The 24,207-nt window shown below is 50.2% G+C and overlaps 1 protein-coding gene across 1 annotated transcript in view; it reads left to right on the top strand.

Annotated features, from left to right (window-relative positions):
- The window catches only part of ATP2C2 (ATPase secretory pathway Ca2+ transporting 2), a 62,335-nt gene extending 44,726 nt beyond the window's left edge, over positions 1–17,609 (top strand). The window contains exons 12-27 of the mRNA XM_037040279.1: positions 160–284; positions 432–529; positions 1,374–1,475; positions 2,868–2,957; positions 4,996–5,097; positions 6,141–6,297; positions 7,604–7,774; positions 9,108–9,205; positions 9,303–9,353; positions 10,382–10,548; positions 11,773–11,841; positions 11,941–12,057; positions 13,463–13,610; positions 14,898–14,996; positions 15,150–15,291; positions 16,668–17,609. Of these exons, the coding sequence (XP_036896174.1) occupies positions 160–284; positions 432–529; positions 1,374–1,475; positions 2,868–2,957; positions 4,996–5,097; positions 6,141–6,297; positions 7,604–7,774; positions 9,108–9,205; positions 9,303–9,353; positions 10,382–10,548; positions 11,773–11,841; positions 11,941–12,057; positions 13,463–13,610; positions 14,898–14,996; positions 15,150–15,291; positions 16,668–16,786 (1,855 nt within the window). The 3' untranslated portion in view covers positions 16,787–17,609. The remainder of the gene's footprint in view (positions 1–159; positions 285–431; positions 530–1,373; positions 1,476–2,867; positions 2,958–4,995; positions 5,098–6,140; positions 6,298–7,603; positions 7,775–9,107; positions 9,206–9,302; positions 9,354–10,381; positions 10,549–11,772; positions 11,842–11,940; positions 12,058–13,462; positions 13,611–14,897; positions 14,997–15,149; positions 15,292–16,667) is intronic.
- The last annotated feature ends 6,598 nt before the right edge of the window (positions 17,610–24,207 follow it).

Below are 24,207 nucleotides of genomic sequence, written 5' to 3'. Positions count from 1 at the left end.
AGAGGGCAGGTGTATCATGGAGTGGGGAACAGGGACAAGAACAGAGACTCTGGGGACACTAGAGACGAGTTTCACCGGGTAAAGTTGCCGATCCCAGCTGGAATTCACAACATTCGTAAGTGTGTGTGTGAAAGGTGATCTGTCTGCCTTTCCATCCAGCCTGGCTGTGGCTGCCATTCCAGAGGGTCTGCCCATCGTTGTCATGGTTACGCTGGTCCTGGGAGTGCTGCGGATGGCCAAGAAGCAGGTCATTGTGAAGAAGTTACCAATCGTGGAGACTTTAGGTGAGGGACTCCAGCTGCTTGAACTCGTATCAATTGAATTGAGTGGATGTTTTGGTGCCCTGTTAATTCAAGCTGGGTATTTCCTAAGCCTGAAACTTGCAGTGATGGCTGAGTTTTCCTCTGTATCCTGATGTGCCCCTGTGCCAGGTTGCTGCAACGTCATCTGTTCTGATAAGACGGGGACTCTGACCGCCAATGAAATGACTGTCACCCAACTCGTGACGTCTGATGGCCTCCACGCCGAGGTGGGTATTGTGTGAGCTGACCCGGTCCAAGGCAAGCGTGGGCCCTGCCAGCCCCTTTCCTTCCTGGGAAAGCACAGGGAGTCTTCTGGATGACCATAAGGACAAGACGAGGACAGTTACATTGTGCAAATTGCTCCTTACCAATAGCTGCATGGAGCATGACTGACTTCGGGTGCCATCTTTATTTTTCATTAACTTCAACGATAAGCACATTATAAAAATTAAAAGCTGGAAAACAATCATCCATAACCTCCCATGTGAACTCACCATGATTAGTCCATTGGTGGCTTGGAGTCTCGCCTGTGCATTGGCTCCCCGATTGTGCGATTTGCTAGCTTGCTGCTTTTTTCCCAGACTGTTCCACCCCAAGGGCAGCAGTGGCAGCCCGCGGGCTGTCGCTGTCTTTGTACATGAAGCTGTGCTGGCGTGCTGGCACCCCTTCTGTTTGTCAGTTGTCCATGGCTCCTTTCGCGTCCCGACAGTGAAGCTGAGTTGTCACAAGGGGTCGCATGGACGAAATACTAAAATGTTTGCCCTCTGACTGTAGTAGAAAAAGTTTGCCTGCCTCCGTTCCACACATAAGTACTCTTCTGTGCTGTTATGCAGTTTTCTTAACCAGAATTTTTCCTGGCTGCAGAATTTCCTATTGAGGAAAATTATCCCAGTTTACTGGCAGTTACTCTGATTAATGCACAGTCCTGCTGGGAACATCTTCATGCCTGAAGCCTTGTTTGTGGCTACAGTTTTGTCCTTGGGATGGAGCTCCAGAAAAGATACTAGGGGTCAACCTAGGGAGCGTATTTTTGACATTTGATGCCATCTTCTCTGCCCCTTTGTGCTGCAGGTCAGCGGAGTTGGGTACAATGGCCAAGGGACAGTCTGTCTTTTACCATCAAAGGAAGTCATTAAGGGGTTTTCCAACGTCTCCGTGGGGAAATTAGTGGAGGTAAGTGTCACAAAGCATCATGGGAGAAATACGCATTTAAAATGGAGCTTGGTCCCCACCTCTTTTCACCCTGAAAAGAGGAACAATTCTTGGAAAAACTGGTTCTGGGTGGGGCCGCCCCAGGAGTCAGGCTGTCACAGTGGACCTGGAAACAGATGAAAACATGAGAGGCAAGGGAAGAACCAGAGCCCTCTGTCCGCCTCCCTGCCTGGTGGGAAAGCTTTAGAGCAGCCCGCACAGAGAAGGAGCTCAGTGATGGCTGGACGATAATCCCGTGATGCGTGTAGCCTCCTGGTATTGTCAGTACTCACACTTACCAGCCATGTGCATCCTCCCAGAGACGTGCATTAGTCTTCCCACACAGCAGTGCGCTCGGAGAAGCCTGAGCACAGCTATCTTCCTTTGTGACATTTAATGAACACCGGCCCCTCACAGGCCCCACCTCCGGGGCCAATTAATTATCACAGCAACCCTGTGAGGCCTGTCCTGTTACCTCAATAGTCTGGAGATTAAGAAATGAGCTCAGCCCTGACTGGTGTGGCTTAGTGGATTGGGCGTTATACTGCAAAGTGAAAGGTCTCTGGTTCAATCCCTGGTCACGGCATATGCCTAGGTTGCAGACCAGGTCCCCCCACCCCGGTCAAGGCACATATGAGAAGCAACCAGTTGATGTTTCTCTCTCACATCAATGTTTCTCTCTCTTCCTCCCTCCCTTCCTCTCTCTCTAAAAATAAATAAACAAAACCTTAATTAAGAGAGAGAGTGGTCCTCCTGCTGTTAGCCAACTAGACCAGTCTTTAAATAAGTAAGTAAGTAAGTAAATAAATAAATAGGCTTGGAGAAGTGGTGTGAGCTCCCAAGATCACCCAGCCAGGGAGGGAGGGAAGCTGGGTCTCCCCCACGCTCTTTGGTGGGTTTCTTTTTCATTACTATTTTTAATTGAGCTATAACCCAGGTACCCCAGCATTCACCCTTTAAAGTATACAGTGAAGTTGTTTTCAGTATATTCACAAAGTTGTGCAGCCATTACCACTGTCTAATCCCAGGACACTTGGTCATCCTGAACAGCAGCCCCATGGTCAGTATCGGTCGCTCACCATCACCCACACCGTCTCCATCAGTCCGCCTGCCTTCCCACTGGGTTTGCTCAGGAAGGCTTGGAGACAACCAACTTGCAGCAGAGTCCAAGAGATTTACTGTGCTCACGTTGAAGTGCGGAGACCCTGGTGTGTTTTGAGGAGTAAATCTTGTCTCCCAGCCCCACCCCAGCCAGGCTCCAAAAGTGGCTCAAGTCTCAGTATCCAGCTTTGTCCCATGCCCCAGTGAGCCCAGGGCCCTGCGGGTGCTGGCTCTGAAAATTAACCACAGACATTCAGAAACGCCCCCTTTCAGGCAGGCTGTGTTGCCAACAACGCTGTCATCGGAAAGAACACCGTGATGGGCCAGCCCACGGAAGGTGCCTTGATCGCCCTGGCTATGAAGGTGGGAGATTTTTTTTTTCCTTTTAATACATTCCGTTGGTTCCAGGGCTCAGCGGTTAGACGCTGAGCTTTGCGACTGGGCAGAAATGCTCCCACTCTGGGCCCAGTGCCTGGCCTGGAGTGGCTACTCACAGGGTTGAAGGGATGGGTAGTGGGTTGATGGGTGTGCCTGATTTGTGTACAGGAGTCAAATTACAGAAGAGGTCTGATGAGATCCCTCTGTCGAGGTAGAAGCCCACCCAGGGGTTCTTGTCCTGTGGGGGTGGACCCTCTCACGCCTTCCCAGCCCCGCTGCTTCCAGCCACTGCCTCCTATGCTATAACCCTCCTCACAACCACCTCAGACATTCTCTTCAAGTTCCCTGTCATTTCCACCTCTGTAGACACCTCTGCCCACCCAGGCACCCCGAGCTGCCAGACTGTCCCATCTCCATCTGTTGCCCTGTCTCTTTCCTGGCGTGAGACCCAGGGCCCCTCATCTCTGCCCCTTGCCCATGTCAAGACCCGGAACAGTGTGTTCCAGGAGCCTAGGCAGGGTGGGCGGGGAAAGGTTACCCTTTCCGTGCGTCCCCGTGAAGGGGAACAAGGTGCTGGAAGACACAGCTACGCCATATTCTGTTCCTTCCACTCACAGACGGAAATTCTCTCCAGAACGTCAGTAATACCAAATAGCACTTATTGCCCCCTTCAGAGCAGCGAGGGCCAGCCCCACTCAGCAACTCCCGCTGCGCCGCAGGGAGGGACAGCTGGCCGGCTGCCACGGTGGGCGTGACACCCCCGGGGCAGTCCCTGCCCCGCTCCCCTGCCGACCCCTGACAGCATAGAGAGGGCAGAGGTCCCAGAAACCTCTTTTCTTTATGTGTTAGGGTTTTACTCCTTCATGGGTCCAATCTATGTGGGGGGCCTAGTTTGAGACTTTTGAATATACCTTTTAAAATAAGATAAATAACAGCTGAAGTGTGAGAGGCATGGTGCTGAGCACTGTGTCTACCGTCTTGCTCACCTCAAACCTCTCCTTCACCATTGCTCCCGGTGCCAGTTTCCCAGCGTTGCCAAAATAAAGCATCTTGTTGTAAACTGCCCCAAAACAACAGAAATGGATTCTCTTGCGGTCTGGAAACTGGAAGTCCAAACTGAAGGGGTCAGCAGACCATGCTCCCTCTCCCGCTGCTCCTGGCAATCCCAGGCGCTACACGGTCACTCTGAGCTCTGCCCGAGCCTCACATGGTGCTGTCCTCCTCTCGCCGGGACACCGGTCATACTGGATTAGGCCTGCCCTAAGACCTGGTCTTACTGAGATGACATCCAGTGACCCTATCTCCAAATAAGAACCCCCACAGGTGCTGGGGGTCAGGACTTCACCACATCTTTTGGAGGGACACAGTGCATCCCATAATACCCTCCTAAAATGCCTTTTCAGATATTTTTTTCTAATCACTCCTTCCATGGAAGTTTAAGATGCAGATATATGATATATCTGTTCATATACTATATGCATATCTATGCTTTACATATGAATAAATAGATTTTTGCTTCACACCCAGACCAATTTTCACCCCTTGTGGGGCAATGAAATGTACAGATTAGGACTGGTATACAGTTGGAGAAACTGAGGCTCAGGGCTATCAACTAATTGGCCCCCAAACTGTTGAAGAGCCAGCAAGTGTCAGGCCTGGCAGGGACCCCAGGCTGTGACAACAGGCCACCCTGCTAACCCAGGGGTCCTTTTTGGGAAATTGCTACATCTTCAAGTCTGAACATTTCTCCTGACAGAAACCCCGCAGGCTTCTGTCTCTGAGCAGGTTTCAGCTGGAAGCTATTTCGAAGACCATGCGGTTCTGTCCCTGGGACAAGAGAAAAGAGACATTTTTTTTTCTGGTTGGGACATTCGAAAGCAAATGGCCTTCCTTTGTGAGCTAACTGCTTGGATTTCTCATCTGCCTGAGATGGTTTGAATAATGAATAATTTAAAGAGACTGAGATTTGCATAGAGATTGCTTTAGAATGACTCACTGAAAGTGCCGTATTTTATTACCCTAGATGGACTTAAGTGATATTAAAGATTCATATGTGAGGAAAAAAGAGATCCCATTCAGCTCGGAGCAGAAGTGGATGGCGGTGAAATGCAGCCCCAAGAATGAGGTGAGTTTGCTTCTCCGCCCTCTCCCTGGCCCCCTGCCCCCAAATCATGCAAAATGCAGACATCAAGGAGAAGAGTTTGAAGGTTCCAGCTACTTCCTCGAGGCTCCAGATACATGAGAATACAGTCGACAGCAATCACGTCCTTGACTGTCTTGGGTCTTCTGAGATTGTCTGAATCCCTGGTTCTCCAAGTGGGGTTCCTGGACCGGCACATCACCTGGGAAGTTGTCAGAAATGCGGGTTCTCAGGTTCCACCCTGGAACTCCTAAATTCTAGGGGCGGGACCCAGTCGCCTGGGTTTGCTGTGGATGCTGATGCGTGTTCAGCGTGAGACGTGCTGGCGTGTAATGCAGCTGTCGAGTCATTCCTGCTGGAGCAACTGTATGCTTCTGCGACATCGACCCCGACGCTAACTCGGGGTCCTTCCTGCGCATCCCCGTGCTACGTTCTTTACACACCTGAGCTCATTTAACCGTCACCATGGGCGACCCGCCCCTCATTCCCCGACCCGCCCCTCATTCCCGAAGGGGGTGCCCCACAAACAGTATGAACAGCAAGCTCACAGGCACACACACATGTGTGTTCATGGCTGTCCCTGGGTGGGAGGCAACTGACTGGTCCTTTTTTTCTTTTAAAATTTCCTGTAGCTTTTCAGATTTTCTACAATTGAAAAAAGCTTTTTAAAAAAAGTTTTATTGTTACTTTCCACGTTTTCCTCCAGCCTTCCCCTTCTGTCCCGCTCGTTCTGGGATCTATCACGTTGAGTCCATGCTGAGCTTTCCCATCTCATTCAGGGCAGAAGGCGGCTCACCCAGCTTGTCCCAGGCCTTTGCCATGAGTGGGTGGGCATGTACATTCTGGGTGCATAAAAGGAGTTATGGATTATTTTTAAATGCCTTAGTACCTTCACATCTCCGCATGAAGAGAATCCTAATATATCCTCATCAAAAAATGATGGAAATGTGACTAAAAAACCCTGCTGTGAACATCTCTCTGTGGTTGAGGCTCCAGCGACAGATCTTTTTCCGTTTGTCTTTTTCTAGGAGCAGGAAGACATTTACTTCATGAAGGGAGCCTTCGAAGAAGTGATCCGTTACTGCACCATGTACAACAATGGGGGCATCCCGCTGCCCCTGACACCCCAGCAGAGATCCTTCTGCCAGCAGGAGGAGAAGAAGATGGGGTCGCTTGGCCTGCGGGGTCAGTGCCTGTGGCCCCAGCCCCAAGCTCTAAGTCTGCACGTAACACTGACTTTTCAAGCACATGAATGCAGGGTCCTTAGTCAATAAGGTGATTGGTCAGAACGGCAGGCAGGCAGTGTGCCCACGAAAGTGAAGCCAGTGTGGAGTTCGTCCTCCCTTTCCCGAAGCTAAGTCCCCCGCCCACCAAATGGCACCCATTAGTCCAGACATGGCTTGTGTGTGAGAAGAGGTGGACCCTTGATCCTGAGTTTTCCCAGACAGGTGCCCGGGACACCCAGAAACAATGAATTTTCCTGACTGATCTTCTTGCTCATCACTTACTGTCAGGAAAATCTAGAGCCCTCTTACATCAAGGCAGACATTTCTGCCTTGGCCGTTTCCAATTTCCTGCACCAGGGCCAGTGCCTTTCCTGACGGGCTGAACATTAAAACGCACATTTCCTGTTGCATCACTTGTCAGCCTGTTTTCAGAGAAAGTGTCTAAAAACACTCTGGAGCTCTGTGTTCCCTCGGGAAAATGAGAAGCATCGGACTTCCATTGCCTTGGTTCTCCCCTGCAGGGAGCGCAGGTTATACATCACTAGCAGCTCGCGGACAAGTAAGTGTGGGGGCGGGGGACTTAGCTTGGGGAAAGGGAGGACGGCACCTGCAGCCCCGGCACAAGGCACCTGCCTTAGGGAGGTGCGGCTGGGGGCTTCTGGGCCACAGGCCCCTCCATTATCGGTAAGGCGACAAAGGAAGGTCAGTTCTCACGCCATCCCCCCTCGGAGCAACTCATCCTCTGGAGCTGGGCCTGGCTTCTGTGCCACCGAAACAGACTCAAGACCAAGACAAGCCAACAGAGCCTCTGGCTGTGTTCCCTTCCTGCACATTGTCTTAACCTTTAAGAAAGGGTAGCAGCTGCCCCCAGCCTGCTGGAGGTGACAAAATGAGAGCAGAGCAAATGAAAGACCAGGACAACTGTCAGAAATGTCCCATCATAGGCCGTCTCACAGACTTCCTCATGGCCACTCTTCCTGGGGTGGGGTGAGGGTTGTATGCCACCCCTGGACAGAGGTCTTATTGTCTGACAGGGACGTTGTGTCTAGCACGTTTCTTGCGCTCTCTCGAGGTGACACCTCGGCCCTGCACATCGGTGACCACCGCAAAGACCTTTGCCTCCCCTCACAGTCAGGAGCTCAGTGCCCTTGCCCCTCCTCACAGACAGAGGAGAGACTGCAACATAGTGGGGGCTGGGGCTGCCTGGGGGTAAAATCGGTCCCCGAAGCCCCCATGACACTCCTGTGGGTCTGGTCTCTCTGCAGTGCTGGCCCTGGCTTCAGGGCCCGAGCTGGGGCAGCTGACATTTCTGGGTCTCGTCGGAATCATCGACCCTCCAAGGGCTGGCGTGAAGGAAGCAGTGCAGGTCCTCTCTGAGTCCGGCGTGTCCGTGAAGATGATCACGGGGGATGCCCTGGAGACGGCCTTGGCGATAGGTGAGGGGGGAGGGGGAGGGCAAGGAGGAAAGCACCTGCCGTCCGTTACAGTGGGGCCACCACTTCTGCTGATCCTCAGAGGTTCTGGTCAGGAGCGCTCACCTCGCTGCCCAGGAAAGATTCTGAGATCTGTGCACCTGCGTTTCACCTTCAAAGCTATTGTCTCTAAAATGCTGGCAGATCGTCCGAAATTGGAGAAGACCTCATGTACTGGGTTGGCCAAAAAGTTAATTTAGTTACTTCTGTAAAATAATAAGACATGTTTCCATTTTCACTAATAACTGTATTGATTTGGATATTTTGAGTATGTTGGCTATCTCCAACATGGTATAATGTTGATTGTTCTCAGTTAATGTCTCAATTTGAACACTATCAACTTCAACTGCTCTACGCAACCGTGGAGCACCGTCCGGCGAGGAATCTCCAGCACAAAAGTTCACAAACCACTTCTGACACGTTTGATCTGTCACAGCGCCTTCTCCACACACTGCACAAGTCTTCTTTTACATTAGTTGCATTTTTGCCTTTCTTGAAATAATAACGCATAATAATTGCATATTTTCTTCCACCTTCAATACTAAAATGGCTACACAAAAATTCACCAATCGTGATAGTTTTTTTTAGATGCACGCTGAATGACCGCTGTCACAATACAGTCTAACAAAATTGTTTCAAATGAAGTTAAAGACAACTAAGCACTACCAGAGCCATTGTACAGAAAAAACCAAACGAACTTTTTGGCCAACCCGATATAATGAGAACCTGCTATGTGCCAGGGCTTTTCATCCATGATCTCACTTCATCTTCACAGGCAGCATCGATCCCTGTGTACAGTTCCAGTCTGGCTTCTGCCCTCAGCTGTGTGCCCTTGGCAAGCCATTGAGCCACTCTGACCCCCAGGCTCTTCATCAGCAGAGGGCTAGAGCCAGCAACCCTGCTCCCACTACTCCTCTTGTTACTGCTGTGAGGGTTGTCACGCCTTGGTTCTTCTCTTGCCCCTCTGGCGTGAGGCAGCCTGGCACTGTGGACCCAGACAGAACCCTGTCAGGTCCCAGCATGCCCAGCTCTGTGACCTCGGGGAAGTTACTTCCTTCTCAGCTTCCTGATCTTTGAGGTGCGGGGTCAGAAGGCCTCTGTTTCAGGTTAATTCTGCAGATGGAACTAGATCACATGGCATAGCAGGCGCTCGGTAAACGGTAGCCATCGTGGTCTTGTTCTTGTCATTCTGAGGCCAAGGTAGAGACTGAGGTCGGCGGGTGGCGTGAGGCAGGGGAAGGGACCACAGGCGCAGGCCTCAGAGCAACCCCTCGGAGTGGTTTCTTCCTACCACCAGGAAGGAACATCAGCCTGTGCAACGGGAAGCTGAGCGCCATGTCCGGGGAGGAGGTGGAAAGTCTGGAGCCAAGCAAGCTGGCCGACCGTGTCGGGAAGGTGGAGTCCTCATGGGGGTCACTGGCGGGTGGTGGAGGGGGGATGTGTTCCCAGCTCTGTATTCTCTGACTCTGCTCTTCCACACCTCTACATCCAGGTGTCTGTCTTCTTCAGGACCAGCCCGAAGCACAAACTCAAAATCATAAAGGTGAGCTGTGTGCAGGTTACAAGTTCTGCCTCACTTGTCCTTCAGGGTCAAGTCCAGGGCAGTGGTGACGGCTCTGCTCCACAGGATGGCCCGGGGTGCACAACGGCAGAAGCCCAGCCATCCTCAAGTTGGGTCTTCCTTCCCTAGGTCCAGGGAAGCTGCCTCAGCGGTGCCCTTTACACAGACTCTGGTGGGGGGAGAACTGGGGCCCTTTACCCCATGCACCAAAATCAAGGGGCGGGAGCTGGGTGATGCAAAGGGCAAAATTAACAGAGGCTGGCCTCTGTTAGTCGGGTGCTTTGGCATATTCTTGTCAGCACCTCCAGGCCTCAATCTCCCTGCCTGTCGAGCGGGGTAAGACAAATGGTGCCCACGAATCCACAAGGCTGGCGAGAGGGTGGAAGGGAGCCAGGCCTATCTATGACGCTCTTGGCACAGTGCCCGGCACACCGCAGGTGCCAGATAAGGAGTGGGTCTGATGTTCAGATTGCGTAGCAAAAACAAAGTACTGGAATGAGTCCTGCAAATGGGCGCGGTTTCCTGCATGTGTACGCTTTGAAAGTTTGCCCTTTGACTCTATTGCCTCTTTTATGTTCTTGGGTTTTTTTGTTTTGCACAGTAAATCTCCATGCAAGTTATTCCTTGAAGAAAATGCTGGCACCACATGGCTCGGGGGACAAGTTGATTATTATTTGTTAACAGCGAAGGACAACATGTCCCAGCCTTTGCTACTGTGGGGCACTGTCACGTCCGTGGTCTGAGTTTAGGCCTCCCCACAGCCCTGGGAAGGAGGAACTCTCCCATTTGGCAGATGGAGAAACTAAAGTGGAGAGGTTCAAGGCTCGCTCATTCCCACAGCTACTGGGGTGGAGCTGGGATCAGACTCCCACCAGGTGCCTCCAGTGCTGTCCAGAGAGGGGACTCTGCTGTCAGCCAAGTGGTGTGGGCAGCAGAGCATCAGGGGGGAGGAAGGATCTGGAAGGAAGGGCCTCAAGCTGCACGCTTCCCCTTGCCTGCTCTTTCCAAAGGCTTTGCAGGAATCAGGGGCAATTGTGGCCATGACTGGGGATGGGGTGAATGATGCCGTAGCCCTGAAGTCTGCAGACATTGGGATCGCCATGGGGCGGACGGGGACTGATGTCAGCAAAGAGGCTGCCAACATGATCCTGGTGGACGATGACTTCTCAGCCATCATGTGAGTTGCTGTTCAGGTGTTTTTAGGGGCAAAAATGTGTGGGGTAACTAGCGCTCCCCTAACCTGCTGATCTGTAGATGCAACGTGTCCCAGTCCCAAAAAACACAGCAGAGCCATGGGGGCTACCCTGGGTAGTGGCAGGCAGCACCAGGGGAATGTTCCAGGCGCAGCAGAACCCTAACGCGTGCACTGATAGAAACGCCTGGGTCCCGTGTGCACAAGAGGCACGGGAGCTGCAGCGCCATGCACAGGGCATCCTGGGCCCCTAAGTGCCAGCAGCAAGAGACGGGAACCCTGTGTGGCCACCACAAAACCATTTTGAAGAACATTTTAACGACAGAGAAATGCTCACGTTCTAGTGTTAAATGAAAAACACTAAAAAATGAACATATTCAGTTTGAGGAAAACAAGTATTTCCAGTTTGAGCCTAGTGCTGCGTTTGTGTTGGGATGTACATTGCATGCACTGAAGCGATTGGACAGAATGCCCAGGTCATTAACACCGAAGTGATTCATGTAAATTACAATAACTGGGGGTGGGGAAAACCTTTCCTTAAACCGAATATCAAAAATCTGAACAAATTCTGAAGCTTGGTGTGATTGCTGGCTTTACCAAAGGGGTCTTTGCTTTACAAACGGATTCACCCTAGGAATTCCTAAAACAGTTCCTCTTGGTAAGGAAGGGTAGTTAATATCTAGCTCTACAGCTTTAGTTCTTTTGCAAAACCCTTTAGTAAGAAGGGGGAGAGTTTAGGCAGTTTTCTGCTACCTTAGTGGCTCAAGCACTTCCACGAAGAGCCTTCTAACAATGCGGTGATGATGGTTTCAACCTCAGTTCTCTCTCTATTGCTCTTGCCCCTGGATCTAATGGTTGGATTTCATTGGTTTGGCCGAGCCTCTCGTTGGTGGTAAATCACAGCGGTGCATTGGGCACTTCAGGAGTCCTGGGCAGGGGGCTGCGGTCCCAGGGGTTCAGGTGACAGATCAATTTACACTTCAGACAGATGGGCGACCCTGGCTGAGGGGCCTGCCTCCAGCAGCGGATGAAGCCTGCTGGGATATCATCATTCTCTACTAGTGTGTTCCTGATAATGCCAGCGAGGGGAAACAGGAAGGAGGGGTACAAGCACAGTGTCACCCAGAGGTGACACTTCATTTAGCAGCTGCCAGAGTTGGCTTTCCACCAGGCCTTCTTTGCAAGTAAACGCTTTCTCCTCTCTTGCAGGAATGCGGTGGAGGAAGGCAAGGGGATTTTTCACAACATCAAAAACTTTGTCCGATTTCAGCTGAGCACGTAAGTCCGAGCCAGCCTCTCCCCATGCCATCAAGGGCTGCACCTGCATCGGGCAAGCCGCTGTTGACGGGGTCCTGTCCTGCCGCTTGTGCCCTGCAGGAGCATCTCGGCCTTGAGCCTCATCACTCTGTCCACCGTGTGCAGCCTGCCCAACCCCCTGAACGCCATGCAGATCCTGTGGATCAACATCATCATGGATGGGCCGCCGGCTCAGAGGTGAGGCGCAGGCTGGCTGGGGGCCCATGCTGCTTCTGCCGGCCTCCACTGACTGCACGGCTCCTCTGCACAGGGGCCCAGTGCGAGGGGTGGGCAAGCACTATCACTGGCCCTAAGGAGCCCCGGAAAACTTACCCATGGTGCACTTGGGGGAGAGACGGCAAGTGGAGTGCACTGGACACAGGGAAGCGCCTATGCAGGCAGCGTAGGGCCTAATGGAACATTCTGCCTAGAATGCTCTCCCTGGGCTAGCTGCAGGGCCTAATGCTGTTCATTCCTGTCACTGCCTTCGAGAAGTCTTCCCTGATTACTCTAACAGCAGCCTCCTCACTCTTAGTCACCTTACCCTGCTTTATTTTTCTCCAGACAGGAAAATATGTATTTCCTTGCTTATCTAATTATACACAGTCCATCTTCCCTTTAGAACATCAGCTTCGCAGAGGCAAGGTTTTTGTTTTGTTCCCAGCAGGACCCCCAGCTCCTACAGTGGTGCTTGGCATACGGGGAGGCTCAGCCAATTACTGGCTGAATGAATGAAAAGGGAGAGTTAGGCAGGCGGGCTGATGCAGAGGGAGAGTGGGCTTTGGGGAGAGGAAGGCCAAGGCAAACGGCACTTCCTGTGATTGAGTGCACAGCAGGTGTTGTTCCCGAGATAGCTGATTTATCATTACTACTGTTAATTTAATCACCACCAGTGACAGCTGCTGAAGGGAAGAAGGCTGTACTTGGTTGTCCCCTCCCACACCCAGAGTAAGGGCTCCCTCTTCTACACGCTCTTCCTGAGAACAGGGCCAGGACTTCAGCCATAACTGCTCAGAGCCGGGCCTCACCCACCCCACTCCCTCCTCAGCACCGCACACCACCTACCACTGTCTCCACACTGGCTGAAGGCGGCTGCCCCTCAGCGGACAGGGAGCTCCGTGGCTAGCAGGGCCTGCCTGGCTCCTGTTTCTCCTGGCCAGCTGCAAGTGGCCAGGCCCAACTTTGGGGCTGCTCGTGGTGATGGAAATTGAGCAGAGGAATGACTAGGTGTGGTTTCAAGGTCAAGATGTGTTGGGGAGGGGTGCGGGTTGTCCAGGTGGAGGTGGGCAGGCTGCCTTTGGGGTTCAGGCTGTGGGGGGGCACTCCCTGGAATGAGCCAAGGGACTGGGCAGTTAAGGACAGGTCAGAAGGGCAGGGCGGGCTTCCAGCAAGGGCGTGGAGGTCCCCACGAGGCCGGGAACAGCTCTGGCTCACAGGGGACGACAGGGAGGCCCTGGCTACCTCCCCATCCAGGCTGTGCCTTTGATGGTGACTTGAACGCGTCTCTGCTTCAGGTTTCTTTTTCTGTGTAACTGCTGCGCGCCTTTTCAAAACTGCCTCTCTCAGTGGTTCATTCCAAAGTTTCCTGTTTTGTTCTGAGCAGCTTGGGGGTGGAGCCAGTGGACAAAGACACCCTCCGGCAGCCCCCGAGGAATGTCAAGGACATGATCCTCAGCAGAGCCCTCATCCTGAAGATCCTCCTGTCGGCTTCTGTCATCATCAGCGGGACCCTCTTCATCTTCTGGAAAGAGGTAAGGAAAGTCCTCGCTGGCTCAGCTCCTTCAGTGCCTGGGTGTGTGGCTGATGGGAAGCTGGGCATGTGGGGGGCAAGGGGGACTGTCCCTGCTGTGGGGTGGGGGCACTAGGAGTTGACTTTGCAGAGGTGGGATGAAGCAGGAGGGCTGTGAGGCCTCGGGGGCAGAGAAAAGAATTCTGACTTTTTTCTAAATGGGACACAGGCTTCTGCTTCTTTCCGTTGTCACCAGGAAATAATTTGAAATCGACTAAAAGAAACTCCTGTCTTCTTCCTGGAGGTGATAGTTGCCAGGATCTTATTAGGGGTCATCTTTCTGTGGCCCGCAAGTTCAGGAGCCCCCTCCTGAGCCACCCAGTGACCTAGACAAAGACCTTTCACCCCAATCGCCCATGTGCAAGAAGGGCGATGGGACACTAGAAGGCCACCCTTGTGCCCTAAGAGCGGCTTTGCTTCTTCCCAGACTCTGCCCCTGCCCGGGAAAGTGGCAGAGGCCCCGCCTTTGTCCAGCCGTGTCCTCAGCCTGGTGCAGGCAGAAACACTGACCTTCCTGTTCTAACAGTCAGGTTCTCAGTGTGGGTCCCTGCAGTGGCACCCACACCCCGGGACCTGGTGACAACTGCGCATTCACAGGCCCCGCCAGGACCTCCTGAGTTGCCCTGTTTCAGTTGTTCCCCCGGGAGGCTGTGGGAACCTCGGCCCAGCAGATGAGCTCAGACAGGAGTGGGGACTGCTAGGGGGGCCAGAGCAGAGGGAATTTCTGGGAGCCTGTCTAGAACCTTCTCACCTTGGGTTCCAGCACCCACCCCACCCCTTCAATGTCAACCAGAATGGGACCTGAGGCAGGTCCCAGCAACAGGACCAGAGCCAGGGAGGGGTCGGTGGCTTTGTTCATTCAGCCTCACAGGCCTCAGTTCTCCATGGGGTCGGGGTCCTTCTGCCTTCCTTGTAGGAAGTGACACTGTGATGTGGAAGTAACTGTAGAGTGTCACCTGCTAGAGAAAGGGACACTTCATTTCCTAATTCATGGTTTCTCCCCTCCAACATCAGGGCCCATTAGTAGCCCCTCACAGGTGCTGACAGAGGGGCCAGGTCCTGGGGACGGGGCAGTCAGGAGACACTCTTCTGGGTCACGCCAGTTGACTCAAGACTGACAGGAGGTTTTGATCAATTCCCAGTAAAACTAAGTCCTGTGACCCGAACACAAGTGGCGATCACAGGTGCTCCCTCCCCGGGCTCTCGGTGACAGGGCTGCATCCCCTCCTCTCATGCACTTATGTTCCAGATCCCCGAAGACAAGGCGAGCACCCCGCGTACCACGACAATGACCTTCACCTGCTTTGTATTCTTTGACCTCTTCAATGCCTTGACCTGTCGCTCTCAGGTGAGACCTGCCGCCCCCAGGCCCTCTCGACTTCTTTCCATGTACAACTAAATTGTGTTCTCAGTGAGAGAAGTGGTCCCTGCCCGACCCCCCAGGGGCTCTCGGACACAGGCACCCTTGTCTGAGGGGGGGTCATGTGCCCCTCTCCTACAGACCAAGTTGATATTCGAGATCGGCTTCCTCCGGAATCACATGTTCCTCTACTCGGTGCTCGGGTCAGTTCTAGGGCAGCTGGCTGTGATCTATGTCCCGCCCCTGCAGAAGGTCTTCCAGACAGAGAACCTAGGGGCGCTCGGTGAGTAGGAGGGGATGGGATCCCCAGAGACCGTGGTGATCACACACCTGGGCAGGGGTCTTCTAAGTCCCAACCTGGGGCCATTCCATCCCCAAAGGACCAGACTGGTGCCTACGCTGGGTATGATGGCCACATGACGGGGACGTGGATGGCCTAGGGCAGAAGGGGACAGCATCTTGGTCCCCACAGGGCAAGGAGGCTCAGGGCACAGACAGCAGGTGTAGTGACAGTCTGGGCTTAGCCTGTGACATGCTGTGTGCCCCAGATGAGTGAGTTGTCCCCCACGGGCAGTGGGGGATTTAAACAGGGGCCAGTGTGACTTGGACACCTGCTTACAGGGCATCAGCCACTGGCAGTTCTTGCTGAAAGCGACAGGATTTAGAGACCAGCTCTCTAGGGGCCGAGCCCATGTTCCTGATCCAGAGACCCCGGGGCTCTCCTCCATCCCCGACTATGCTTCCTGCAGACCCTTGTTCATTGTTTGGAAGCTGCCCGAGGGGGCTTGACCTCCTTTGCCTGAGGCTGTGATGATAGTGAGCAGAAGTGGGAGGAGGGTTGGGTCCTGAGGGGGAGGAAGCCGCCTAGAGAGGGACACTGACCACAGGAACTTGGAGGGAGCAGAGGCAAACACCACGGCCTTCCTGCCTCCTCCCTCCCTTCTGGCCCGAGCTCTCCATCGGCCAACCCCACCCCCGGCAGGCAGATGGGGCAGCCCTAGGCTAAGTATGGGGGATCTGAGGCAAGACTGGGGAATATCGGCTCTTTCTCCCTAAAATCTGAAAAGCAGTGTCCAGGTAGGTCTCCTGTGAATACCCTATGGGCACAGACAAAAGAGCCCCCAAATTTTAATGGGTGTTCCCATCCCTGGGCACTAAGGCAGCTTACCAGCGCTGAAGGAGACGCTGTGTTGTGCTTGGACACCACCTGTGCCATGCATCATTGACAACAGGGGGTCAGGGGTGGTCCCCAACAGTAAGACACAGCGGGGTCCGGGGGAGACTTTGGAGACTAACCCACTAGAATAACTCAGGGGGGCTGGGGGCCAGAAGCGATGGCTAGGGGCTGCTGACCTTGGTGACATGCCCACTACCCAGCACGCCTGCCCCTTGCCCTCAACCACCTGGAACAGCTATTGGTCCTTGTGGAGCTGGCTGGGGGTGCTCGGGGGAATGGAAGCAGCTGGGCCCCCGCTCCTGACCCCCTGCCTGTCTCTCCATAAGTAAGTCCCTGAGAGCGGCATGGCAGACCCTCAGCCAGCCGCGTGCCGGGCGCTGCCCTGACCCCGGGGAGAGCCCGCAGAGTCCTGGGCAGAGCAGGGTCGGAGGCCGGAAGGACAAGCTGTGCTCTCTGACCCCGTCCTCTCCTTCCTGTTTCAGACTTGCTGCTCTTAACTGGACTGGCCTCATCCGTGTTCATTTTCTCAGAGCTCCTCAAACTATGTGAAAAGTTCTGCTCCAGAGGCCAGAAAGCCCAGGCTCACTGTGAAGCTGTATAGTGGACCCGACCAGTGTAAAAGCCCCTAAATAACCGTATTTTTATGTTATATTTTTATGTCCAAAGAGGACTGTTTTCAGGACACCACAGTGTTAGGTTACTCGCCGGGTTCTTCCTGGGGAGCCAGCAAGAAGCTGGCTCGCATCTACACATCCCCATCCCCAGGCTCGCATCTCCACACGCCCTCCCTCCGGGCTCTGGGACAGACTATGAGGAGCCTGTACAGAGAGACCTTGCTATTTATTAAATCACAGTGATTTGTATCAACCACGTCTGCCTAGGTACTTGCGTTGCAGCTCAGTGTGGTGCAGCCCACTCGTGCAGAATGCGCAGGGACCTGGCAGCCTGGGAAGATCAGGGCTGGGCCTGGGCCTGGGCGTCTGGTCGTTTCTCTGCCTGTTCTTGGCCCCACGGAGGCCCCATCTCCTCCTCCACCGAATGGGGCGTCGGGTATTTTTGTGGAGTGCTCTGCCAGGGGCCTGATTATTATTCCGATGGATTTAATTGGTGTTTTTCCTGCAAGTGGCCAGGTTGAAAAGCACAGCCTTGGGCTCACGACCACATACGTGGCAAGAAGCAGTCACATTCTGAGCGGCGTATGGGAAGGCCCAGCTCCCCTGAGTGACACCAGCCAGGGCGAGGCCCGGCTTTTAAAAAGAACAGCAAACAGCCTCTCCCTTCAGAAACAGGAACTGGTGTGTTTCCTACCTGTCTGACAATGAGGCTTACTGCCCATTGCCCCAAAGACTGTTCTTAACGCGGGTCTGTCCTTCAAGTTGAAGGACAGTGGGGCAGAGGTCTCTGTCCCAGTCCTCCGTCTGCAGCCGGGCTAAAGCCAGCCCGGAGGACCAGCAAGGAAGCTCACCTTTCAGGAAATGAGGCCACAACTATAACCACCCAGTTATTAGCAGGGTTTTCTAGGAAAAAAAACCCCAGTAAGGTGAAGGGAGAGAACTGGCTCATGTCATCGTTGGGGCTGGCAAGTCCAACACCTTCAGGGCAGAGTAACAGGCTCTAGACCTAGAAAGGGTTGAGGCTGCAGCTAGAGTCCTAAGAAGAATCCCTTCCTCCTCAAAGATCTCTCTTTTCTCCCAAGTCTTCAACTGATTGGGTGAGGCCCACCTACACGGATGGTAACCGGATTTATTCAAAGTCTACTGATTTAAAGGTTCATTCCATCCATAAAATATCTCAGAGACATCTAGACTGGTGTTTGACCAAACAACTGGACACTGTGACCTAGCTCAAGTTGACACATGAAGTATCATGGCACCCGGCCACAGACAGGTTACCCAGGATGGTGTCACCTGGCCAGGTCAGCGGTCAGAGTGAACCCCTGCAGCTCCCAGGCAGAGTCCAGAATATTACCCTCCAGAGTAATATTCATAACCTGGGGGAGGTTGCTATGGCCCTCTGCCCCAACCCTGGCCAAGTGACGCCAGGGCTGCGTGGGGAGGGGCCCTTGTGTGCCGTCCCTACAAAAAGAAGACGAAGGGCTGGCAGAGGGACCCTCGGGCAGGGGTGGCCTCTGCCCAGCAGCGGCCAACCTCTGGCAACTGCTGAGAGACGGAGGCCAACTGATGTCTCACTCGCAGCAGGTGACCGCTATAGGACTGCGCCCTGAGCCAAGGACACGCCTGCGCCCCTCTGCCTTTCAGGGTCCTTCAGCAGAGGGGCCCAAGACACGTGCTTCCCCTTCAAAAGATAACAAAGAGCCAGAGTCGCTTGATACTTTCAATACCAACGGAAGTGACTCTTAACCATTACTTACACCATACCAAAAAACAAAACAAAAAACCCCCCAAACCCAAGGTAGACTGTAAATGGAAAAGATAAAATAATAAAGCTAATAGAGGAAAAAATGAGGTAGGTAAAATTTTACTAAATAAAACACAAAATGTGAGCCATGAAGTATTGGGCTGGCCAAAAAGTCTGTTTAGTTTTTTCCATAAAACAAAAGACTCGTTTTTCGTTTTCACCAATAACTTTATTGGTTTGGATACTTTGAGTGTGTTGGCTCTCTCCTGTGTGGTAGGATGCTGACCGTTCTCAATGTCTCCATTTGATCGCTGCCAACGTCAGCCGGCCCACCAGACTGCGGAGCGTTGTCTTCACAAACCGCTGCTGACGCATTCGAGCAGTCACAGCCCCTTCCCCACTCACTGCACAAATCTTTTTTTGCATTTCAGTTGCATCTTTACCTTTCTTGAAATAATAAAGCATAATATGCCAAAATTGTTGTTTATTTTCTTCCAACTTCAATATTAAAATGGCTACTACCCCCAAATTCACCAATGTGGGTGAGTTTTTTTACTGCACACTGATAGGCCAGCTGTCACAATACAATCTAACAAAATTGCTTCAAACGAAGTAAAAGACAACTCAGTGCTACTAGAGCCATTGTATAGAAAAAACCCCCTGCATTTTTGCCAGCCCAATATGATGGAGAAACCAAACCATACCCAAATGAAGACCTCATCGAGGATATAGTAGGCTGGAGCCCCACTGGGCAACTTAGCTTGATTTATAGCTATAAAACACCCCACCCACCAAGTGCAGAGAAACATTCACCAAACTAAAAATAGTGAGGAGCAGAAATCAGCAAAACTGACAAAAATAGAGGAAAAGAATCAAAAGTGAGTTCTTCAAAAAAATCAGCAGTTATCAGTCTGGGTAAAGGTTTATCAAAGACATAAAAGAATTATCAATACTAGCAATGAAAGATAGTTTATCATTATAAACCCCTCAAAATATTCCAACAATAAGGGAATACTAAATTCAACAAGTTAGAAGAAATAAACTAATTTGTTGAAAACCAGAAACTACCAAAACGCACTGAAGATGAAATAATTTGAGAAGTTCTATAACCAGTAAAGACACTGAAGTTGTATTTAAAATTAAAACTCTTCCCCAAAAAGGAAATCTGGTTTCACTGGTAGATTTTACTAAACATTTAAGATACCCAAGTCAGATAAAAACAGTACTATAGACCAGCATACCTCATAAACACAAATGCAAGAATCCTCAATGAAATAGCAAATTGGATCCAGCCACATGCAAACAGTACAAGACACCATGCCCAAGTGGGGTTAATCCAAGAACAGAAGGCCAGTTCAATATTCCAAACTCAATGTCATCCACCATAGTAACAGTCTAAGAAAGGAAAACCACATGGTCACATTATCTGAAGCAGAAAAAGTATTTGATAAAATTCAAACTCCGTTCAGGATAAAAGACTCTTAGCAAACTAGAAATAGAACATCCTCAACTTGATAAAGAGCATTAACAACCCCCCCCCAAAACAAAAAACCCTACAGCTAACATCATAGTAAATGCTGAAAGACTGAATGCTTTCCCCATTAGGTTAGGAACAAAGCCAAGATGTCCAGCATCACCACTCCTATCCAACATAGTAGTGGTGTTCCTAGCCAGTGCAATATGTCAAGAAAAGAAAAAATACAAGGCACAAAAAAGAGAATGGAAAGGAGAAAATAAAACTGATTCTATTCGCAGATGACAATATGGTCTATGTTGAAAATCCCAAGGAACCTAAACAAAAATCTTTGTAGAATAAGTGAATGTAGTAAAGCCATAAGATACAAGGTTAAAACAAATCACTTGTATTTCTATATACTGGCAATGAGCAGTTGAAATTTTAAGTTTAACATTGACAAAAATAAGCATAATTAGGAGGAAATATGAAAATAAAATTAATTTTAAAATTTGGTAAAACATAATCTAAGAAAAATTAAAAGAAAACAAGAGACAAAACCCACAAAAGGCCCTGGCTGGTGTGGTTCCATAGATTGAGCGCCAACCTGTGAACCAAAGGGTCACTGGTTCAAATCCCAGTCAGGGCACATGCCTGGGTTGTGGGCCAGGTCCCCAGAGGAAGCATAAGAGGCTACTACACATTAATGTTTCTCTCCCTCTTTTTATCCCTCCCCTCCCCCTTTCTAAAAATAAATAAATGAAAAAAATCCACAAAAGATTTCAAATATTTTAGTCAACCTTATATGAATTTGACTAAAAGTAAAATGGAAATTTTATTTGACTAAAAATAAAATGGAAATTTAGGAAGGAAATATAAAAATTATCAAAATTAATTCCAGTACTGATTTAAAACAACCCAGATGATAAAACAAATAGATAAGGTCATCAAAAGTTAACCCTGTTCTGACCTACGAAATTAAAATGTACCAGGTGAATTTTACCCAAACTTTAAGAATGTCTTTCATTTGCATTTTCTAGAACCTGGAGAAGGGAGAGGTCCTAAATGATTTTTGTAAAGCTAGCAGAACTTCAAAACTAAAGCACGACTTTCACAAAATCTGACCAACACAAAACACAGAACTAGTAACCACCAACCCGCTTACACACATTGCTGCAACAGTCCACACACGAGCCAGCTGAGCTGGCACATCGGGAAGGTGGCAGTTAGAACACACACACAGCTCAGTGTTTGGGGCCCTATTCCTTGTGATAACTCTGAAAGAGAAAATTTGGATGCTAAAAGCTTTTTATAAAATTCAACATCTACTCCTAATAGAAAACTTTTAATAACGTAAACACAAATGAATACTTCCTTTACATGAAAATACTTATATATGTGAAATACCGCCACCCAGCCAGTGTCATGCTTAATAGTAAGAGACTAGATGCATTTCCATTACAGTCAGAAATAAAGAGGATGTATTATACTTTTAAAGTTCCCCAAAATAGCCCTGGCTGGTGTGGCTCAGTGGTTTGAGTACTAGCCTGCGAACCGAAAAGTTGCGGGTTCGATTCCCAGTTAGGGCACATGCCTGGGTTGCAGGCTGGGTCCCCAGCTGGGGAAGTCTGACAGGCAATCAATTGCACATCAGTGATGTTTCACTCCCTCTTTCTCTCTCGCTTCCCTTCTCTCTAAAAGTATATATAAAATCTCTTCTAAAATTATTTTTAAAGTTCTCGAAAATATTTGTGGATACTATTAATCAAGAAAAAGGAATAAGAGGTCTAGAAATTGGAAGACTGGGGAAATTATTTCTGGGTATGCAATCATATTACCTGCAATCACATGTCACATACCTTAAACTTCCACAATAGTCTATGTCAATGACATCTCAGTAACGCTGGGGGAAAAGAAACAGAGACCCTGCAAACTGAAACACAGCAGAACAGCTTTAAAGTGGTTGGGGGGAAAATATGTTGAAATATCTTCCAAAAAGCAGAACAAAAACAGTGGTTCAAAAGGGAAGGCAAAGATAAAGATTTCAGACCAAAAAAAAAAAATGATACCACCTGCAAACTCCCAGGGAATTCAGAGACAATCGAGAACAGTAAACAGCAGTGGTTCTCCGTGTGAGGTCCCAGGACCAGAAGCATCAGCATGACCTGGGAATTTGATTAGAAATATGAACTCCTGGGGCCCTCCCTCCCAGACGTACTGAATCAAACTCCAGATGTGGAGCCCGAAAGCCTGCATTTGAAGACATCCTCCAGATGCAGGCTCAGGACCGAGAGCCAGTGGATGAAAGAATTCAGCAAGGCAACTGGATGAAAACGTGTAAGAAAATCAAGAGCTTTTCTACGTTCAATCAATCATTTTAGGGGGGAAGAAAAAGGTCCACTTATAGTGCCAGCAATGACAACAAAAATTTACGTAGCAAACTTAGACATCCCCCATCCTCCATGTTCTTGGACAGCAAGAATCATAAATTTTAGCCAAAAGTCAGTTCTGCCTACATAATCTATATTTAATGCTATCTCGAAAATGCTACTCCCAAACTTTTTAGAAGCAGACAATATGCCCCCAAAGGTGACAGGAAATAAGCAGGCAAGCACATGAAGTAAAATTCTGAAAAACAGTCATTATAGGGGAATAGCTCTTACATCTTTTTATCCCCAAATTCCAGTAATTAAAATATGAAACGGCAATCTAAGTTCATTCAGAAATTCAGTTAATGAAGAAGGAGCACTTTAAGTCAGTGGGAGACATAACATTCAATATAAAAGGTACTGGAATTTACTTTTGGGGGAAGACAGAGGTGTATTTTAAAACACATTTTGAATGGTTTGAAGATGTAGGTTGTAAAAATAGAAAGCACGGAAGTAAAAGAACAGGGACTTTTTTAATCTCAAAGTAGAGAAAAGCTGAGAAAAGCTTAGAAATGCTGGCAAATACGATGGCATCAAATGCAAAATTTATGTGAAGAAAAGTAATGTTGAACAAACTGGAAAAATATTGGCCATACACATCAAATGCTGACTTGCCTCATTCAAAAAAAGCGCTCTTGTAAATCAGTTAGAAAGATCCACACTCTAGAAAACTAGATGAAGAATATGATACAGCTGGCTTCTGAGAAAGGAAGCTGTTCACTGTCACACATAAAAGAAACAGAAAATAAAGTTACAGTTTTCATGTTATCAGGTAAACAAAAACTAAATTTAAATAGTGTTGGTGAAAATACAGCTGACAAGCACTCTGGTATGTTAAAAGTATAAATTGAGCTCAAAGGGCTAACCTGTCAATATCTCAATAGAAATTCACACACCTTTTGATCCAACACTTCAGCCTCTAAGGGTTCATCCTCCAGACAAACATCACACCAAGACACACAGGATACTCACTGCAGCCAGTCAGCTACGACCGAAACGTTCCGCATGCGGGGATGGCTGAACACTAGAAACGATGGTGCTTCCGTGTAATGGGATGTTACGCAGTCGATGAAGAGAGAGGGAAATAGACGGGTGAATATGGGGCCATCTCCCCCAGTAAGAAGTGAGGGACGCACCATAGCGTAAAACACAGTCAGGCTGAGTGTGCGGAGTTACCTCCAGAAGGAGACCTATGTGGCGTCATCAGGAGCACTTCGCCTCTTGGGAAGGAAATGCCAGGGAGGGGGCAGCGGGAGGATTTCCCTTTCAAATTGTATCCTTATATTTTGACCTTTTTTTTTCTTTTACTATGTACACATATGGTAATTTTTTCCATTAAAAAATATTGTAGGGAAAATAATAGCCATGTTTGTACCAGGAGCTGCATTTTTGCACCTCTTCCTTCTAGCACCTTTTTGGGTGCTGACCAGTCTTCACTCATGGGGAGACCGCTGGTCCTTCCAATGTGAACTGTTATTCCTGTTTCATAAAAGAACGTTTGTTAAAATGAGCGTTGCAGGTCTCCTGATCCCAGGTGGGGCCCGGTCCGGCAGGCCAGCGGCCCGACCACGACTGGCCCCCTAGGGGTTTGTGTGCCCAGAATGGCAGGCCCACCTCGAGGGCAGCACCCCCACGTTCCCAAGCACCTGGACTGGGCACCCTCCTTCCCGTGTAAGTGCGCATGACCTGCACTCCTGTGAGAACAAGGGCGAGGCGGAAAACACACACCTAGACAAAACCTAAACCCCTCTGACAGCCACAGGCAGAGGCGGCAGTAAAGGG

Source organism: Sturnira hondurensis, unplaced genomic scaffold (genome assembly GCF_014824575.4).
Source record: "Sturnira hondurensis isolate 20B ecotype Veracruz unplaced genomic scaffold, ASM1482457v3 Scaffold0002597, whole genome shotgun sequence".
NCBI lineage: Eukaryota > Metazoa > Chordata > Mammalia > Chiroptera > Phyllostomidae > Sturnira > Sturnira hondurensis.
Note: the sequence above shows the minus strand (reverse complement) of the source record. Positions and strands in the feature narration are given on the sequence as shown.